Source organism: Ailuropoda melanoleuca, chromosome 7, assembly GCF_002007445.2.
Source record: "Ailuropoda melanoleuca isolate Jingjing chromosome 7, ASM200744v2, whole genome shotgun sequence".
Lineage (NCBI taxonomy): Eukaryota > Metazoa > Chordata > Mammalia > Carnivora > Ursidae > Ailuropoda > Ailuropoda melanoleuca.
In genome coordinates, this window is record NC_048224.1 from 67069689 (window position 1) to 67089950 (window position 20262).

General features: G+C 33.5%; 1 protein-coding gene across 1 annotated transcript in view; it reads right to left on the bottom strand.

The window, feature by feature from the left end:
• Positions 1–20262, bottom strand: part of LOC105239758 (phospholipid-transporting ATPase IB-like) — a 195528-nt gene that overhangs the window by 31788 nt on the left and 143478 nt on the right. Inside the window, 2 exon segments of the mRNA XM_034663776.1 lie at positions 10150–10228; positions 16714–16836. Coding sequence (XP_034519667.1) covers positions 10150–10228; positions 16714–16836 — 202 coding nt within the window.

Here is a 20262-nt window from a genome sequence, read left to right on the forward strand (position 1 = left end):
AGTTGTACATGAATGTGATTATAAAACCTAGTTCCACATACATATAAACTGTCTGGCAAATTGCAGGTCCAAACAATCTCATGAGTGATGCTAGGAAACAAGGCTAGGATTCTTAGCATTTTAAAATCACATGTTTCACTCTATTTCTTTTACAGGATTACTAAAATAATCAATGTAACGGATAATTTAAATTTACAATGGAATTTTGTATTCTCTTATTGCTAAGTCTGCTATAACTTATGAATTTCATTCTGTTATAAAGGGTCAAAACTATTTCAAGATTAGGGTAATTTTTTCACTTATTTTCACTTTTTAAAATTCTCAAATATATACTTTTGCTTCTGGTCCTGGTTGATATGGAAATTTGGGGGTGCAATTCCTGATCCTAATACCAATTCAGAAGCTCACTTATTCCATTTTCTCTTAATTTAGAACCCACTAAAATACACAAGCCTCATGTCCTTTCTTAAAAGTATCTGCAGTGGAATATTAAGCATCTCATTGACAGAAACTATAGGTAAATATGTGGGCCAGGTTAGATCAGCTAAGGAAGTGACAATCATGAGAATAGATGGTGTATAGACATAACTTGGTGAGTTTTAATGGGAATAGGGCCATAGTACAGATGAGAACAATCTTGTAATTGACTAGACGCTGGGAGAAAACTGCATAGAAAGGCCATACTGAGTTATGTTGTCCAGATGCATATTCACAAAGGGAAGAGAGAAATTATAAGCTTTGTTGGGACAAAAGGGAAACTTCCAGTTTGCACATGGTGATGTGAAACAAATTCTTCTCCTTCTGGATATTGTACAAAATCAATGATGCAAACAGAGAAAACCTCCACAGAGTCTATGTCAGGGAAACTATGAGACAAAAAATTCACAAGCTCAGAAAGCTAACGAGGGTTTCCAAGCAGCTAAGGTGAGCAGAAACTATGCTTGATGATGATAAAAGCACCAGGCAAAGTAAATATCAAGCTGACCAAGGGCAGCAGACCTCAGAAATATCAGCAAAAAAACTCTCCGTAAAAAGAACCTACTTCCAGTAGCTGGTAAAGAACAATTTAATGTCTTCAGGAATGATATAAAAGAAGCAGGCACATCATCCATAAAAAGAGACACTAGGAAAAAAGGCAGAGTATTCTATTCTATGTGATTTGTGTGGTTACTATTCACTAAACTATAAATTTGTCCAATGTATATGCTTGAAATTGGTTTGAAAGCAGGGATGCCTGGGTGGTTCAGTCGGTTCATCATCCTACCCTTGATTTCAGTTTGGGTTATGATCTCAGGGTCGTGAGATTGAGCCCCATGTCAGGCTCTGCACTCAGCATGGAGTCTGCTTGAGATTCTCTATTTCCCTCTCCCTCTGCCCCTCCCCCCATATATACTATAAATGAAGGAAGGAAGGAAGGAATAAAATCTTTAAACCAAAAAAAAAAAAGAAGAAGAAGAAGAAAGAAAGAAAAGAAAAGAAAATGGTTTGAGAGCAGATGAATAGAAAAGCACCAAAACATTAGATGAAGTATACTTACCAAAGAATTAAAAAAAAAAAAGTTAAAACCAGCTAACAAAGAAATGATTGGAGAACAAAAAGACTTATCGTGAGCATTTAATATATTTAAGTATGGTATTAAAATAAAGAAAGCAAAAACAAAAAATAAATATGGTGCTAGAATGATCAATCTGATTGTAATTATTCAATGCCCAGACAATGTGGGAATAATGTAATTTATATAATATCCAGAGGTACAGGTGAATTAGATGGGAAGTAGAGTAAGTTTGCAGATTTTCTCATCTATAATTGGAGTCAATAAAGAATGTTCAAGGCTAACAATCAAGTAGTGGAATTCCAAGTTTATATAAAGTGTAAAGGTATGCCATGTGCAAGAAAATGGGTTGCTAGAGGAAAGGGAAAGGAGATGGAAGGATGGGAGCACTGTCTATATAAACTTATGATAAAAATAAGCCTAAGAACAAAAATTCAAACCTTGCTGAATACCAGAAGACAACACACAAAAAACCCACAAAGAAAGCCAAGCAAATAAAGATTAGAAAAATATATTAAAACAGGAAATGCAAAGTCAAATGAGATATTGCAAACAAAGCTTGTTTTTTAAAAAATGATTTCCAATTGAGTCTCAAAAACAAAACCCAATTCTGTGCTGTATACAAGCAACAGACCAAAAAAAAAAAGTAATTCATGAAGTTTGAAAAGTAAATTACAGGCAAGGAAAATACAAATTAAAAGTACAAAAATGGTATTAAGAAGAAATTGAGGCTGAAAAGAACTAAACAAGACAAAGAACAGAAGTTTGTAATGACAAACAGTACAAGTTGCAATCAATTATGAAACAACTAGAAGTATTGGTGCAACAAATAACAAACATTTCTAAACTATAAATTATGATAAATTAAAAGGGAAGCAAATATGTTAGTAGTAGTAGACTTTTACTCACCTTTCTCAGCACATGACAGACCAGTGACAAAAAAATTAGCAAGACCAGGACTTTTCCTTCCACCCATGAAGAAGCAACAGTATTTTCCCTCTTGCTATAATCAATTAGAAAATTAAACAAAACATATGAAATAATTTTTTCAGACACTGGCTAAAAAGCAGCATAGGATTGCGATCTCTGAGAGGAGGGTGAAAAATTAGGTGAGACCGCCCACTGCCCTTGCTTCACACTTAGAGGCAATTTCTGGTCTGTGCAGAGAGGAAGAACCCAAAGATGGGTCAACGTTTTGAGTGAGTTGATGAGACAGAAATTGGACTTTAGAGAGGCCAAGATGGCTGGAATTTGCAGAAGTGAGTACTGGAAATGAGGGAACAATGCTGAGAATGAGCTCCAGAAAGTCACATGGGGTCCTCGTAAGTCTTTGGCTGAATGCCAATCTGCGTACGTGTACTGAGAAATTTCACAAGGTCATCAACAAGCAGTTACTGTGGAAAACCAAATTACCACAGAACTGCAAGTTGAAAATTGCCAGATCTAATATAAAACTAGGATTTACTCAAATTTCCATGGGTCAAAATAAAGAGACCTCATTCAATATGTGAAACATTCAGTAGACACCCAAGAAGAGATAACTTTTGTATAGGAACTAAATTACTTCTATAGTAAAAGATACTCTAGACTCAACTTGAAGAAGAAAAACAGGTCTTAGAAGGATCAAACTATTCATAGGGAATGTAACTGCCTGCCAAAACAAAGTCCAAATATTTAAATATATACAACAAAAAAATTAAGCAGCATAAAATACACAATGCCCAGTAACCATTATAAAATTATGATATACGAAGAAGCAAAATTTTGACCCATAAGCAGGGGAAAATTGGTAATAGAGCCAACACAGAAAAAATAGACATGTTGGAATTAGCAGAAATATCTCTAAGATAGCTATTATAAGTATCACAATTACACTGAGGCATTTAAAAGAGAGGAATGAGAGAAAGAAAAGATGTAGAGAAGAACTAATTAGAATTTCTAGAGATGAAGAGTATTAACACATGGAAGGAAAATGTCACTGGATTGTTAGTAACTTCAGAGAGTCTGCTAAATAAAAGATTAGTTAACTTAACAACATGGCAAAAGAAGATAAAAATGAACCAAAAGAGAAAACAATGATGGTATAAATGAACAGAGAGATGGGAAAATATCAAGAGTTTCAACAGCTGTGTAGTTGGAGTCCCAGAAGAAGAAGAAAAAGAGTGAGAGAAAAATATAAAAAGAAATGATGAGCAAATTTTTCCATATTTGATGGAAACTATAAACCAACAGACCCTAAAACTGAGCAACCTCAAGAAGCGTAAATGCAAATAAAACCAGACCAAAGCATATCAAAATCAAATTGCTGAAAATCAGTGATAAAGAGAAAAACCTACAAATTATACAAAAATAGAAAACATATTACATAAAGAGAAACAAACAGAAGAAATTTCAGACTTCTCAACAAAATCAGAGCGCCTGGGTGGCTCAGTGGATTAAGCGTCTGCCTTCAGCTCAGGTCATGATCTCAGGGTCCTGGGATCAAGGCCCACCTCCAGCTCCCTGCTCCTCAGGGAGCCTGCTGCTCCCTCTCCTGCCTGCCTCTCCCGCGGCTCTTACTCCGGCTCTCTATCAAATGGATAAATAAAATCTAAAAAAAAGAAACCAAAACCGAAAAAAACAAAAAAACACAAACTAGAAGATGCCAAACGTTTTTCAAGTGTTGAAGAAAACAAACTATTAACCTAAAATTCCATACACAGAAATTTTTTTTTTCAAAATTGAAGGACAAATCTTTTTGGCAAATAAAATTTGAAAGAATATTCCTTTGCTTTAAATTTAAAAAGAATTTAAATTAGCTTTAAATGCTTATGTTAGAAAAGAAGGAGTCTACAAAATCAGGACCTAATCTTCTAACTTCAACACGTTGGAAAAGAGCAAATTAAATCTCAGTTAAATAGAAGGGAAAGAAATAAAAAGGGTAGAAATTAATAAAATATTTTTTAAAAGACAAGCAGTATATAAAATCAATGAAACCAAAGCTCATCTTTTGAAACTATCAATAACCTAGCTGCACTGATCACCACACATACACACACAAAAAAAGAGAATTCAAAATTACCAATATCAGTAATTAAAGAGAGAATATCAGTAGTTATCAGTATGAATATCAAAGATAATAAGGGAATATTATAAACAAATGTATGCCAATAATGTGACAACATGGATGAAAATTAAAAATTCCTTGAATTTCTTTTAATTCCTTGTAATTCCTACAAATTAACAAAATGGATTCAATAAAAAACCCTGAATATCCTTATATCTAGTAAAGAGATTAAATTCATAACTAAAAACTTTTCCATGAAGAAGACTAAAGGCCCAGATGGCTTCATCAGTGAAGTCTATCAAATATTTATGGAAGAAATAATACTAATCTTAAACTTTTTCAGAAAACAGAGACAAGGGAAACACTGCCCAAGTCAATTTAAGAAGCAAGTACTACCTTGATTCAAAATCCAGACCAAGAATATTATAGGTAAAGTCAGACCATATCTGTGACAAACATAGGTGCAAAATCCTTAGCAAATATAAACAAATCAAATCTAGCAGTGTTCAAAAAATCATGACCAACACGGGCTTATTCCAAGAATGCAATGTTCACTTAATATTCAAATATCAATGAATATAACTAGTCATATAAGCAAGAAAGGAGAAAAATATGATCACCTTAATAGATGCATTTAAAAATAATTTCATCAAATCCCAAATCTATTCACAATAAACGTCTTCAGCAAACTAGAAATAAAAAGGAACTTCCTCAACATGCTAATGGACATCTATGAAAAAGCTAACATCATGATTAATGGTAAAAAGAATTGTTTCCTCCTAAGAGGAAAAAAACCAAACATGTCCACACTCACTTCTGGAGGTTGTAGACCCCGCATCAGTCCAAGAAAAATAAACAAAAGGAAACAAAGTAAACCTCTCTTTCTTCACAGACAACATGGTTGCATATGTAGAAAATCCTGATAAAGCAAAAAATAGCTACTAGAACAATTAGCGAATTTAGCAAGGACACAGGATGCAAGTTATTGTAAGAAATAAAATGTTTTTCTATATAGTAACAATGAAAAATTGGAAAATAAGATCTAAAAATACCATTTACAGTAGCATTCAAAACTTGAATACCGATGGATAAGTTTAGCAAAAATGTGCCAGGACGGTACATTAAAAACTACAGAACATTCCTGAGGGAAATCAAAGACAACTTAAATCATTGGAGAGATATACTATGTTTATGAACTGGAAGACTCAATAATGTTAGAATGTCAATTTTCCAATTCACCTGAAGTTAATCTATAGATTAAATGCAATTGCAATCCAAATCCTAGTATTTTTAATTAGAATTTGAAAAGCTGATTTTAATAATTTATACTGAAATTCAAAGGACTTAGAATAGCCGAATTTTTTTTTCAGAGAAGTTATACTACCTGGTTCAGGATTTAAATAGGAAGTACAGTTATCAAGACAATATGGTCCAAGAATAGACATGTAGATCAAAAAAATAGACATGCAGATCAGTGAAACAGATTTCAGACATAGATCCATACATAATTTCATGGGAAAAGCTTTATCTTTTCAATAAAAGGTACTGGAACAATTGGACATCAATATACAAAAAATAAATCTCAACTCTTACATCAAATCATAAACAAAAATTAAAATAGATCAGAAAACTAAACATAAAACCTAAAAACAGAGAACTTCTAAAAGAAAACAGTGTTAAGTCTTTGTAACCTTGGGGTGGGCAAAGATTTCTTAAGACAAAAAAGCACAGTCCATAAAAATGTTTTGATAAATTGTATTTAAAATTTAATACTTCTGATTTTAATTTATTAAGAAAATTAGTTAAAGCATAGATTAAGGGAAATATTTATAATGTATACATGAAAAAGGACTCTTATCCAGAAAGAAATCTTGCAACTCCCTAAGACAATGATTCAATTAAAAAATGGGCAAAGGACTTGAAAAAACTCCCTCAGAGAAGGTATACAAATGGCAAACAATCACATGAGAGATGGTCCATATCATTAATCATCAGAAAAATGCAAAATAAAATCACAAAGAACTATTGTATAATATTTTAGTGATGTTGTAAACAATCAGTGATACATGATAAAACGTTTGGGGTAAACTTATTCACATTGAATTTTTAATTGAAGATTATTTGATAAGAAACCATCATACAAGTGAAATTACAGTTCCTGATTTATATATATCCAATTTGCAAATGCTCTGCCCATAGGATGGGCATCTATGGCAAGAGAAACTTTCCAAGACCTCTCTGTGAGGATCTCATACCCAGGTCTTGATCCCTGCCCCCATCACCACTTCTACTTTCCTGCCCTAAGAGCCTATCCTACCACAGGTGCTGGAGATCCCCACCCTGCAAGCTGCACAGGACCACCTCAATCTCTGAGAACTCAAAGAGGGTAAAAAATTGTGATATCTGAACAGGTCAGTGACACCATTATAATTATAATTAAAAAGGGAAAATACATCCCAAATTCTAATTTTCCATATTTCAAAAATGTTTGCATTGTTTTCAATGCTTTACTATCCTTTGTATTCTATAGTAGTAATTATATTTCTGGTGATTTACAGCTAATGAAAATTTTATATTCTAAAAGGTCATTAAAAATTATTTAGAATTTGGGATAAAAGATGACTTAAATGAATGTAAAGATAGCCCATGTTTGTGGATTGGAAGATGTATTACTTAGCCATCATTTCCTTGAATACTTTTTCTACTTCCTTCTTTTTCTGCTCTTGTTCTTATACTCCCATATGCCTCTTTTGGTGTGTTTAAAAGCTTCTCACATTTCTGACTCTGTGTTCATTTTTCTCCATTCTACTTTCTTTCTGGTCTTCATTTTCCTGGCATCTTGAGGCATTTTGTCAAGCTATTCACAATAAACCAATAAACCAATACTCTGGTTTCTCTTCAGATCGTATAAATCTTTCGCCTTCTCTCTGGTCTTCAAATTGCATACTTTCTTTTTTTTTTTTTTTAAGATTTTATTTATTTATTTGACAGAGATAGAGACAGCCAGCGAGAGAGGGAACAGAGCAGGGGAGAGGAAGAGGAAGAAGCAGGCTCCCAGCCGAGGAGCCCGATGTGGGACTCGATCCCGCAACGCCGGGATCCTGCCCTGAGCCGAAGGCAGACCCTCAACGACTGCGCTACCCAGGCGCCCCCAAATTGCATACTTTCTATTAATGTAAGATAAGGTTTCATAATTCTTTCTCCTTCAAATTTACCACTGAGCCACTCTAATAAATTGTTCTTTTTTTTTGTTAAAAGTTTTCAACTCCTGAATTTTCAGTCAGTTCTTTATTATAATTTCTATCTCTTTATTGACAATCTGTTTGATGTGCCTTCATACCTTTAAACATTTCTTTTGGCACTTTGAACATGTTTATATGGCTAATTTGAACTCTTTGTTAAATCTTACATGTAGGCCCTCTCACAGGCAGTTTCTGTTACCTAATTACTTCTTGGTGTATGGGTCATGCAGTCCTGTCTCTTTGTGCATCTTGTAATTTTTGGTTGTTGCTGAAAACTGGGAATTTTATGTAATATATTGTAACTACTCTGGATACTAATCCCTCCTCCCTTTATGGCTTATATTGTGTTGATGCTTGTTTATTTGTGTTGTGATTTGGCTGGCTATTTTAGTGAAGTCTATTTCCCCAGGGTTAAACCTTGGTATTGCACATTGGAAGGTGCAGACCTGGGCAAGCGAAGTCACCTTGGTTTTATCTGGTCTGTTTTGACTGTGTTTTTCCCTGATTTCTCCATTAAGCCATCTGACTCATTTGGCATTACATTAGTTGTTAGGCTCCACTAATTACCCATGGGTTAGTCTATTGTTTTTGACAATTTTCTGGGGCATAAATTGTACAGCAGTCTGATCCAATTAAATTCAGGCTTGAATAATTTTGAGACAAGTCTTTGAGGTTTGTTCTCACCTTGGGAGAGCTATTTTTATCTGTCTCTGTCCCTGATTCATTCTGGTAAATTAGTAGGCCTATGATTTAGCTTATTGGTCTCAATTAGGAAGAGTTATTATTTTTGAGAACATCCCTAGACTTGAACTCTCCCCCTAGTCAGTTTCAAATAGTCACTTCCTTTGGGAAGAGTTTTGGAGCTCTCTCTTCTTATGTATTACCTCTCACCATAGGCAAAATCTTATTGCCACTACTCTTGGTGATAGTGATGTTGTAGTCACTGGTCTTCTTGGCTTGCCTTCCCAACAATGTCTTAGAGATTCTCTGCCCTACAAGCAAGCTGTGGTGAGAGTCCTCAGGAACCCAATATTCTTAGCCTATAATGCCTATGGTAGAGACTCTGCCTATGTATATAAGTTGATAGGAAAAGGGGCGCTCTAACCTCTTGACCACACTCATCAGGAGTTTTGCCTCTTTAACTCAGAGTTGGGGGGGGGATGAGAAATGCTGGTGGCTGGCCCCTCCTCTGAGATATGGTAACCCTGGTTGATAATTGAGAAGACTAGTAGTCCTACACTCTTAACCACATCTGCCTGCAGTGGAGCTTCCATCAAGCTAGGTTGTGAATAAGAGAGTGAAGGAGTAAGTCATGGCTACAGTGCCACAGACTTTTGACATTCTGACTGAGTTGCAGATTTGCTTGAATAAATGTTTCTTTATTTGTCTCTAGGATAATATCCAGAAAATTTGCAGAATTGTGTTTTTATAGTTTTGACCAGTTTGGCTTATTTGGCTGGAGAGCAGATCCAAAGAGCCCCTCACATTTCCATCCCAAAAAGAATTTTCGTAAACTTGGGATTTTGCTGTATTTGTTATCATTTGAAAGTTTTGCCCATTTTCTTTACAAGGAAGGGCTTTAGCTATATTAATGGCAGATCCATTCTTTTAAATACCAACAAACACACATACAACTCAAACTCAATGTTTAAAAAAAATATGTCCACAATAAAGGACATATTGCTAGTAATACCCAATGAAAATTAAATCTAATTAAAGAAAAATAATTAGACTATGCATCTTAATTTGTGGCTGTGAACCCATTATATAGCAATAGCATACTTCGTAAGTATAACTCCTACATTTAGATGTTTTAGACCCAGGTCAGTCTGTAGAAAAACTTCACACATAATGGTTTTTTTGAAAATTGTACATCAGAAAAAAGAGGCTTGGTCCAATAATAAAGTATACTGAACTTGTCTTATAGTCTAAATTGAAGCGTGAGGTTTCGGAAGTGAAACGAGAAATAGACATAAATTTCAAACTTATAGAAGGTATCTAAAATTCATTAGAACTGTTGTGCTTTCTATCAGACCTACTGACTCAAATATTTATTACAAATTAACAATAAAAGCACTAATTTTCAATTTATATATGCCAAAGACAAAATGTGTTCTAAAGATCAACTGTTAAATGTCAACCAAATTGTAATATTACATATAGGTAAATATTTTTAAATTCCTTTTTTTTTTTGCCTTAAGTTCTTTCTGTGGAGACACACACACACACACACACACACACACACACACATTGGCCCCAGTGTGTAAAACATGCTTTTTGTTGAATATATGAAACAATGAAGCCATTACCATTCTCTAGCATTTTCATGGGCATCCAGAAGAGAATGAAGGAATGGACCAAAGCATTTAAACATTGAAACCAAAACACCTAAAAGAAAGCAAAGCAAGAAAGTTATGATAGTACGTTGGTCTAAATCTTAAAATATGTGACATTATGGAATATTCTTGTTGTTTGAAACAGTTATAAAGCAAAAATGTTTTCCTGGAGATGGAAAAATTCCATTTCTTCTACTTCTAAAAGAAATGACTGTGAAAGTATGGGATATTATTTGAAAAGAAAACTCATTAAATATAAATTTGCAGAACACAAATATAGAATATTTGTTATAAAAATTATAAAGACCTAAATTATCCAATGAAAAAGAACCAGAAGTAATTTTTAAAAGAAATACAAATATTTTCAATGTTTAGGCTGTAGTATTTTAATATAATTTCATACCTTATTTCATATGATACATTCTGCACTTTTACATCTCCACCTAGACTCTAGTCAAAATAAATTTTCATAAACCACATACAATTTTCTTAGAGGAAATCATTTTTTAAAGATTTTATTCATTTATTTGACAGAGAGAGAGGCAGCGAGAGAGGGAACACAAACGGGGAGTGAGAGAGGGAGAAGCAGGCTTCCCACTGAGCAGTGAGCCCCATGCAGGGTTCAATCCCAGAATGTGGGGATCATGACCTGAGCTGAAGGCAGACACTTAATGACTGAGCCACCCAACCGTCCGTCTTAGAGGAAATCTTAATATAAAATCTCTAGCGTCAAACAAGGGTACACCTTGGAGTTAGAAGATGGTTGAACAACAACAAAACAAATCTTTGTTCTTTTGCTTCTAAATATACCTGTTATTTTTATGCTTGCCAGGAAGACTTACAGATAAAGGACTAGAGAAGAAAAAAAATGTGGAAAAAACATATTTTGTCCAGTGACCTAAATTTCCTGGAGTAAAACTGTTTTTAGGAAAGAATGTAAGAAACTGGTTTAAAAACACAGCTAATGCCAAATTGGAAAACCTCAAGACTCATGGAATGTTGGGTAGAATACATAGAAGTTTTTGTCTCAATACTGGAGAAAAATTATCCTTGGACTTAGCACAACTCCTGTCCTTCCTAATAAATATTAAAATGCAGATCCACAAGGATTAAATTGTTTCCAGTTACCTTACTTGTTTTCCAGAACAAAACACAAGAATAGTCATGGTAATTAAAAATAAAAAGCTTTTGTGCACAGCAAAGGAAGCCATCAACAAAATAAAAAAGCAACCTACTGAATGGGAGAAGATATTTGCAAATGATACATNAATGTAAGAAACTGGTTTAAAAACACAGCTAATGCCAAATTGGAAAACCTCAAGACTCATGGAATGTTGGGTAGAATACATAGAAGTTTTTGTCTCAATACTGGAGAAAAATTATCCTTGGACTTAGCACAACTCCTGTCCTTCCTAATAAATATTAAAATGCAGATCCACAAGGATTAAATTGTTTCCAGTTACCTTACTTGTTTTCCAGAACAAAACACAAGAATAGTCATGGTAATTAAAAATAAAAAGCTTTTGTGCGCAGCAAAGGAAGCCATCAACAAAATAAAAAAGCAACCTACTGAATGGGAGAAGATATTTGCAAATGATACATCCAATAGAAGTAAATATCCAAAATACATTTAAAACCTCTACAACTCAACACCAAAAAACCAAATAATCTGATTAAAAAATGGGAAGACATTTTTCTAAAGAAGACATACAGATGGCCAACTAACACATGAAAAGATGCTCAATATCACTAATCATCATGGAAATGCAAATCAAAACCACAATATCACTTTGTATCTATCAGAATGGCTAAAACCCAAAACACAAGAAACAACAAACGTTGGAAAGAATGTGAAGAAAAAGGAACCCTTGTGCACTGTTGGTGGCAATGCAAAGTGGTGCAGCCACTGTAGAAAACAGTATGGAGATTTCTCAAAGAATTAAACATAGAAATACCATATAATCTAGTAATTCCACTACTGGATATTTACCCAAAGAAAACAAAAACACTAATTCAAACAGATACGGGCACTCCTATGTTTCCTGCAGCGTTATTTACAATAACCAACACATGGAGGCAACCCAACTGTCCATCCATAGATGAATAGATAAAGAAGATGTGGTATACAAACACACACACACACACACACACACACACACACACACTGGAATATTACTCAGCTATAAAAAAGTATGTGATCCCACCACTGGCAACAATATGGATAGACCTAGAGGATACTATGCTAAGTGAAATAGGTCAGGCAGAGAATGACAAATACCATATGATTTCACTTTTATGTGGAATATCTAAAAAATAGATGAATAAACAAAAAGCAGAAACAGACCCAACAATACAGAGAACACACTGAAGGTTGCAAAATGGGTAAGGGGGTGTGAGAGATACAGGCTTCCAGTTGTGGAATGAATAAGTCATGGGGATAAAAGGTACAGCATAGGGAATATAGTCAATGGTATTGTAATAGTATTGTATGGTGACTGATGGAAGCTACACTTGTGAGCATGGCATAATGTATAGACTTGTTGAATCACTATGTTTTACACTTGAAATAATGTAGCATTATGTGGCAATGATGCTTCACTAAAAATTTTTTTAAAAATAAAAAAAAACACATAGAGAAAAAAGTATTCATAGTTATACAAAAATATCCATCACATAGGTAAAATTCATGATATCAGGCATCCAATCCAGAATTACCGGCCATGAAAAAAAAGAAGAAAAATACTACCTAAAATAAAGAAGTAAATAAATCAATTAAATCCAACCCACACCGAACATAGATGTTAGAATTTGCAGACAAGGATGTTGAAGACGTATAACTCTATCCTTCATGTTCAAATGGTAAGTAGGTAAATAGAAGATATGAAACATTTCCAAATAGAAATTCTATGGATTAAAAACTACAATTTTTGAGATAATAAATTTACTAGATGACAGTAATTCAGATTCAATACCGTAGAAGGAAAAAATAATGACATAGATACTGCAGAAGTAAATTGAGGACAAAAAAATTTTTTTTAAATACCTAAAATTTAACAAAGGAGAATGCTTGAAACAAAAATATAGATTCAATAAGGTTTTGGACAACTTCAAGTGATCTAATATATATATAATTGGAAGCAACAGAAGGAGAGGAGATTGTCCAGAAAAAAATATTTTGAAAAAACAATGGCTGAAAATTTTCTACATTTGATGTAGACTAAACAAGGAAACTTTCCTTATAAAGGACTTATTAAGTGGAAAATATTTCTTTCTTATAAAATGGAAAATATTTTCTATTCTTTAAGGTCCACATTGATCTCCATCACAGCTACTCAATTCTGTGATTGTTAACTTTAAGGTAATCACAGGGAATTTGTAAGTGAATGGGCATGGCTACTTCCCAATAAAACTTTATAAAAGCAAGCAGAGGGCTAGATTTGGCTTATAGACCATAGTTTGCTGATTTTCTTACTATAAACCTACAGATCCAAGAAGCTCAAAGTACCCCAAGCACAAGAACCATGAAGAAATGAGATATCACAATCAAATTGCTGAAATGTGGTAATAAAGAAAAAGATCTTCAAAGCAGCCAGATGAAAAAATACACATTAGAGTCATAAGATGAAGATAACAGTAATTCCACATCAAAAAATGCAAGTAAGAAGACAATGGAAATTGCTGAAAGAAATAAACTATCAACCTAGAATTTTATGCCAAGCAAAAATAGCTTTCAAAAGTAAAGGTAAAATGCAGATTTTTTTTTGAGATAGATAAATAAAAGCTGAAAGAGTTCATCACCAATGGATTTGCACTACAAGAAATTTTAAAGGAAGTCCTTCAGGCAGAAAGGAAATTACAACAAAAAATAATAATGCAAATCTACACAAAGGATAGAAGATCACTGGAAATAATAAGTTTATGGGTAAAGAAAAACAACAGAAAGTGTTTCTCTTGCTATTTAAATCACTTTTAAAAATAATTTTTCAAACACAAATATGAATATGTTATAGGGTTTTTAACATATGTAAAAGTAACATGTATGACAATAGTCCAAAGGTCAGAAGGAGAGAAATGGAGGTAAGCTATGACGTTTTTCATACCGTGTGTCAATTAGTATATCACTTGAAGGCAAACTATACTAACCTAAAGATGTATGGTATAAAACTTAAAGCAATTTTTTAAAAAGATTTTATTTACTTGTTTGACAGAGAGATAGAAAGCACAAGTAGGCAGAACGGCAGGCAGAGGGAGAAGCAGGGGCTCATGGGGCTCAATCCCAGGATGCTGGGATCATGACCTGAGCTGAAGGCAGATGCTTAACTGACTGAGCCACCCAGGCACACCATCAAATTCTTAAAAAAAAAAATTAAACCTAAGAAGCCAACAAGGAGATGAAGTGCAATTCACAAAAATTAATCCAAAAGAAGTCAGAACAACAGAAAACAAGGAAAGAAATTATAATTAGGAAAAATGGAAAATATATAGAAAGATGTTAAGTTTATATCAAAACACATCAATAAACACATTAAATATAAATGCTTTAAACACTCGTTTTAAAGGCAGATACTATCAGATTAGATAACAAAGTAAGACTACAAACTGCCTACAAGAAACACACTTTAAATATGAAGACACAGATAGGTTATAAGGATGGAAAAAGATATTTAAAAAAAAAGATTAAAGTTATAAAAAAAGATTAAAAAATTTTTTAAAGATATAAAAAAGATACAAAAAAAGATGTAAAAAAAGCTGAAGTGGTCATGCTAGTATCGGACAAATTAGATTTTAGATCAAAGAAGAAAATAAAAAAGTAATTTCTTAAGGAAAAAGGGATCAACCAAGACAACATAACAATCCTAAACATTTATACACTTAATAACAGTACTTCAAAATACATGAAGCAAAACTGGTAGAACTTCAAAGGGATATAGATGAACCTACACTTTCAGTTGGAGATTTTAGTTCCTCTCCATAATTGATAGAATAATTGAACAGAAAATTAATAAGAATGTAGAAGTTTGAACACTATGAACTTGACCTAATTTAATCATTCTGTTCAAGTAAAGATGAAATATTTGTAAGATAGACCATATTCTGAGCCATGAAGCAATACATTTAAAAGACTCATGTTTTTTTCCAGGTATCTATATATATTTTTTATTGAAGTACAATTAACATAGAGTGTTATATTAGTTTCAGGTGTACAATATAATGAGTCAATAATTCTAAACATTATTCAGTGCTCATCATGATAAGTGTACTCTTGATTCTCTTTATTTTACCCATCCTCCTACCCAACTCTCACCTGTCAACCACCAGTTTGTTTTCTGTATGTAAGAGTCTACTATTTGACTCTTTTTGTTGTTGTTCACTTGTTTCCTAAATTCCACATTGAGTGAAATCATATGGTATTTGTCTTCCTCTAACTTATTTCACTTAGCTTTATACCCTTCTGGCCCAACCATGTTGTTGCAAATAGCAAGATTTCATTATTTTTATGGTTGAGTAATATTCCAGAGTATATGTACATATGTATGTGTGTATATATATATATACATACATATATACACACACCCAACACATCTTCTTTATCCATTCATCTATTGATGAACACATGGATTGCTTCCATATTTTGGCTATTGCAGATAATGCTGCAATAAATATAGGAGTGCATAGGGATTAATTGCAAAATATATAAAGAACTTACACAACACCAAAAAAACAACAATGTGATATAAAATGGGCAGAGGACCTGAAGAGACATTTTTCCAAAGAAGACATAACAGATGATTAACTGACACATCAAAGATGCTTAACATCACTAATGGTCATGGAAATGCAAATTAAAACCACAATGATATCAATTTATACCTGTCAAAATGGCTGAAATAAAAAATACAAGAAATAACAAGCATTGGTGAGAATGTAGAGAAAAAGGAACCCTTGTGTACTTTGGTAGGAATGCAAATTGCTACACCCTCTGGGGAAAACAGTATGGAAGTTCCTCAAAAAATTGAAAATATAATTATCATGTGATCTAGTATGGCACTACTGGGTATTTACCCAAAGAAAAAAACACTAATTTGAAAAGATACTTGCAGGTGTCTATATTTTCTTAAAGCTTCACTAATGATTGAAATGCAGTTAGGCTTACTCTTACAGCCCGTAAGATCCCTTTAATTCCCCTGTTAAATCTCAACTCCATGTTCCCAGGAAGAAATCATTCCAAAAGAACCACTTGTCTCATCTAAAAAGACAAAAAGTATTTTCCAGGACTGCCGCATTGCACAACATGCCTCCTGAAGCTGCTCAGTGCACAATTTGTGGGTCCATACATGGTGCCTTCTTTTTCTTAAGGCTTCTCTTCCCCACATATTGTTATTTAAACCTCAATTCCCTGGATAAACTAAACTACAAGGTAAATGATTGCACCAGCATTCGCTGGTTTGTAAATTATTTTTTTAAGCACAGAAAAGGAAAAGACCAAAGGTAACTTTGGCGTTGAGATGAAAGGTCTGCAATAGATAGTCTGTTTACCTTTGTGTTGAAAGTATTCCCTGCCTGAGAAATCCTGTAGAGCTGTGGATATGTAAGCAGGCTCTTCTGACTGCAACACTGTTCAAAGATCCCCAGAGTCAAAGGTGGTAATGAAGTGAAAATCTACATAGAAAACAAAGATTTATTAAAAAGAACTTTTAGTCTGTAATTGAGTTAATATTGTAGCAATGTCAATTTCCTGAATTTGATGATGTATTACAACTATTAAGATATCATTATGGGGGAAGCTGGTTGAAGGATACACAGAAATATTTTTGCATCTTCTGGTAAATCTTAAGCTATTTAAAAATAAAAATTATTTACAAAGAAGATATTGAGTCACATAGATTCAAACACATTTAACAAATCATGACTTAATTTTTCTGATTGATTTGAAATTAAATGTTGCTTTATGAGCATAAAATGAATAAATTTCTTCTTCTGTTAAATGAGCATAAAAATAAATTGAATATCTAGATATTTAAATAATAGGCATAATACTGACCCATTTATCTACCAATAATGACATCTATATCCCTCATAAGAAGCAGTTGTTTTATAAGCTAGTTCACTTGTCAGGTCTTGGCACATAATAGTTACGCAGTAAATAGTGTTGTGATTGTTAGATTTTAAAAAAAATACACAAAAATTCTTTATCTTGATAATTATTATCAGAAACAAAGAGATGTTTCCTATTCACTTACTCTTCAAATATTTTATTAACAATCATTATGTTAGTAACCATATTAAATGAAAAATACATGATCCTTTAAAAAGTTCTGGACCTTGTCAAGGAAGGAAACTTGTAATAGTAGGTATAATAATATGAGAAAAAAACGGTGAAGTAAGGAATAAGTTAAAAAAGGAGAAAGAAGGGGAAAGGAGGAAAAGGGAGAGAAAATGAGAAGAGAGGAAAATAGAAGATAGAAATGACATATTTCTGCTCCATTTTGTTTGTTTCCATGGCAGTTTAACCAGGGACTCTTCACAAAGAGCAACAAGATGGTGCAAGCTTCAGGGAGCAAGCATTTTTCACACCTCTGCACTTCTTGGGCCTGCTCTTGTCTCATTGGCTAAATCCAATCACAGGACCAAACCCAGAGTCGGTGTGAGTGGGTACACCAAAAGGTGTGGATACAGAAGGACATGAACAAATTGGGGGACCTTTATTACAGCAATCTAACATGACGTATGACCTATGTAGATTTTCTAGAATTTTATGCAGAATGTTGACAGCAACTCCAGCAAGCATTATTCTTTTTCAAACCTCTTTTTTTCTTTTTCTTCCGTGTGTATGTGTGTGTGTGTGTGTGAGTGATTACACTGGCTAGGATCTACAGATGATGTTGAATAGAAGTGATAAGAACATACATTCTTCTCTTGTTCCTCATCTTAGGGAAACAGGCTTTGCCATTAGGTATGATGTTAGCTGTAGGTTTTTCACCGAAGCACTTAGCGTTCATCAGAAACCAATGGCTGGTGCTGGTGGAGACTGGGGTCCCAGGGCTCATGGAGGTGATAGGCCATCTAATGCACCCAGACCCTTTCATTAAAGAGAGTTTAAGTCTCTACATGTAAGAGTTGATTTACGTAACTTGCCATTTAATTATATCAGTATCTACTTCATTTCTAATTAGTTTCTAATAAGCTGTTGTTCTTACATAGGATTCTAATGTGTTATTAATAAGTTAACACTTTATAATTAAATATTCATCTTCATCACTAGCCATATTTATTTTTTCTGAAGGCTATTATTTCTGTTATTAATATAGCTACTTTGGCTTTTTTAAAAATTATTGTTTACATGGTAAATTTTTTCCCATCCTTTTCCTTTTTACCTATCTGTGCCTTTATATTTGAAGTAGGTTTTGATTTTGTTAACCCAATCTGACAATATCTGCCCTTTAATTACAATAGACCACTTACATTTCAGTGTAATTGTAAATGTGGTTGGATTTAAAACTCCCATCTTCCTACTTTTTTCTATTTGTTGCATGTAGTCTTCCTCTTTCCCTTATTTACTAACTTCTTTTGAAGTAATTGAATATTAAGATTTTATCTCCATTATTGGTTCATTAGAGATAACTTTTGGGGATTTTAGTTATTCCTTAAGGTTTAGAGTATTCATATGGAATGTATCACAAAATTCAAATAATAGTACACTCCCAAATCCCTCCTCCCATTCTTTGTGCTATAGTTATCATACATTTTTATGTTAAATTAATGACAAATCCCAGAATACATTATTAATTTTGCCTTAAACAGTCATCTGTCATTATGATTAAAAATGAGGGAAAGAGGGTAAGTCTTTTATTAATTCCTACATAATTAACATTTCTGTTGCTCTTTATTTCTTTGGATAGATCCAAATTTCATTCTGGTATACTTTTGTGTGAAGAGCTTCTTTTAACATTTCAAGTATTATGGGTCTTCTGGTGATAAATTTCTATTTTCTTGGTTTATTTTCAAAAGACATTTTTGCTGGATATAGAATTTTGGGTTAATGGACTTTTTCTTTCAGATCTTTATTATTTTTTAATAATAATTTTTTATTATGTTATGTTAGTCACCACACAGTATATTCTTAGTTTTTGATGTAATGTTCCATGATTCATTATTTGCATATAACACCCAGCGCACCATGCAATATGTGCCCTCCTTAATACCCATCACTGGCCTATCCCAATCCCCCATGCCCCTCCCCTCTGAAGCCCTCAGTTTGTTTCCCAGAGTCCACAGTCTCTCATGGTTCATTTCCCCTTCTGTTTACCACCCTTCATTCTTCCCTTCCTTCCCCTACTAATCTTCCTATTTCTTTTTGTTTGTTTGTTTTCCGATGTTCCTATTTCTTATGTTCCATAAATGAGTGAAACCATATGATAATTGTCTTTCTCTGCTTGACTTATTTCACTTAGCATTATCTCCTCCAGTCCTGTCCACAGCAAATGCTGTGTAATCATTCTTTCTGATGACTGAGTAATATTCCACAGTATATATGGACCACATCTTCTTAACCCAGTCATCTGTTGAAGGGCATCTTGGCTCCTTCCACAATTTAGCTATTGTGGACAATGCTGCCATGAACATAGGGGTGCATATGGCCCTTCTCTTCACTACGTCTGTATCTTTGGGGTAAATACCCAGTAGTGCAATGGCTGGATCATAGGGTAGCTCAATTTTTANCTCAATTTTTAACTTTTTAAGGGACCTTCCCACTGTTTTCCAGAGTGGCTGTACCAACTTGCATTCCCACCAACAGTGTGGGAGGGATCCCCTTTCTCCACATCCTCTCCAACATTTGTTGTTCCCTGCCTTGTCAATTTTTGCCATTCTTTTTTTTTCTTCAAGTTCTTTTATTTTACTTTATTTCATACAAACATATCCATGCATTACATCTTCCAGTTACTTGTCATGCTAATTTGTATATGGTAATATATGATGGCTTTACGTATTTAAATATTTTTTGACATAAAAAATTTAAAAAAATTTTTTTGGCATTTGAACTAATGTTAATTCTCCCCATTACAGGTAATGCTTCACTGAAAAAAA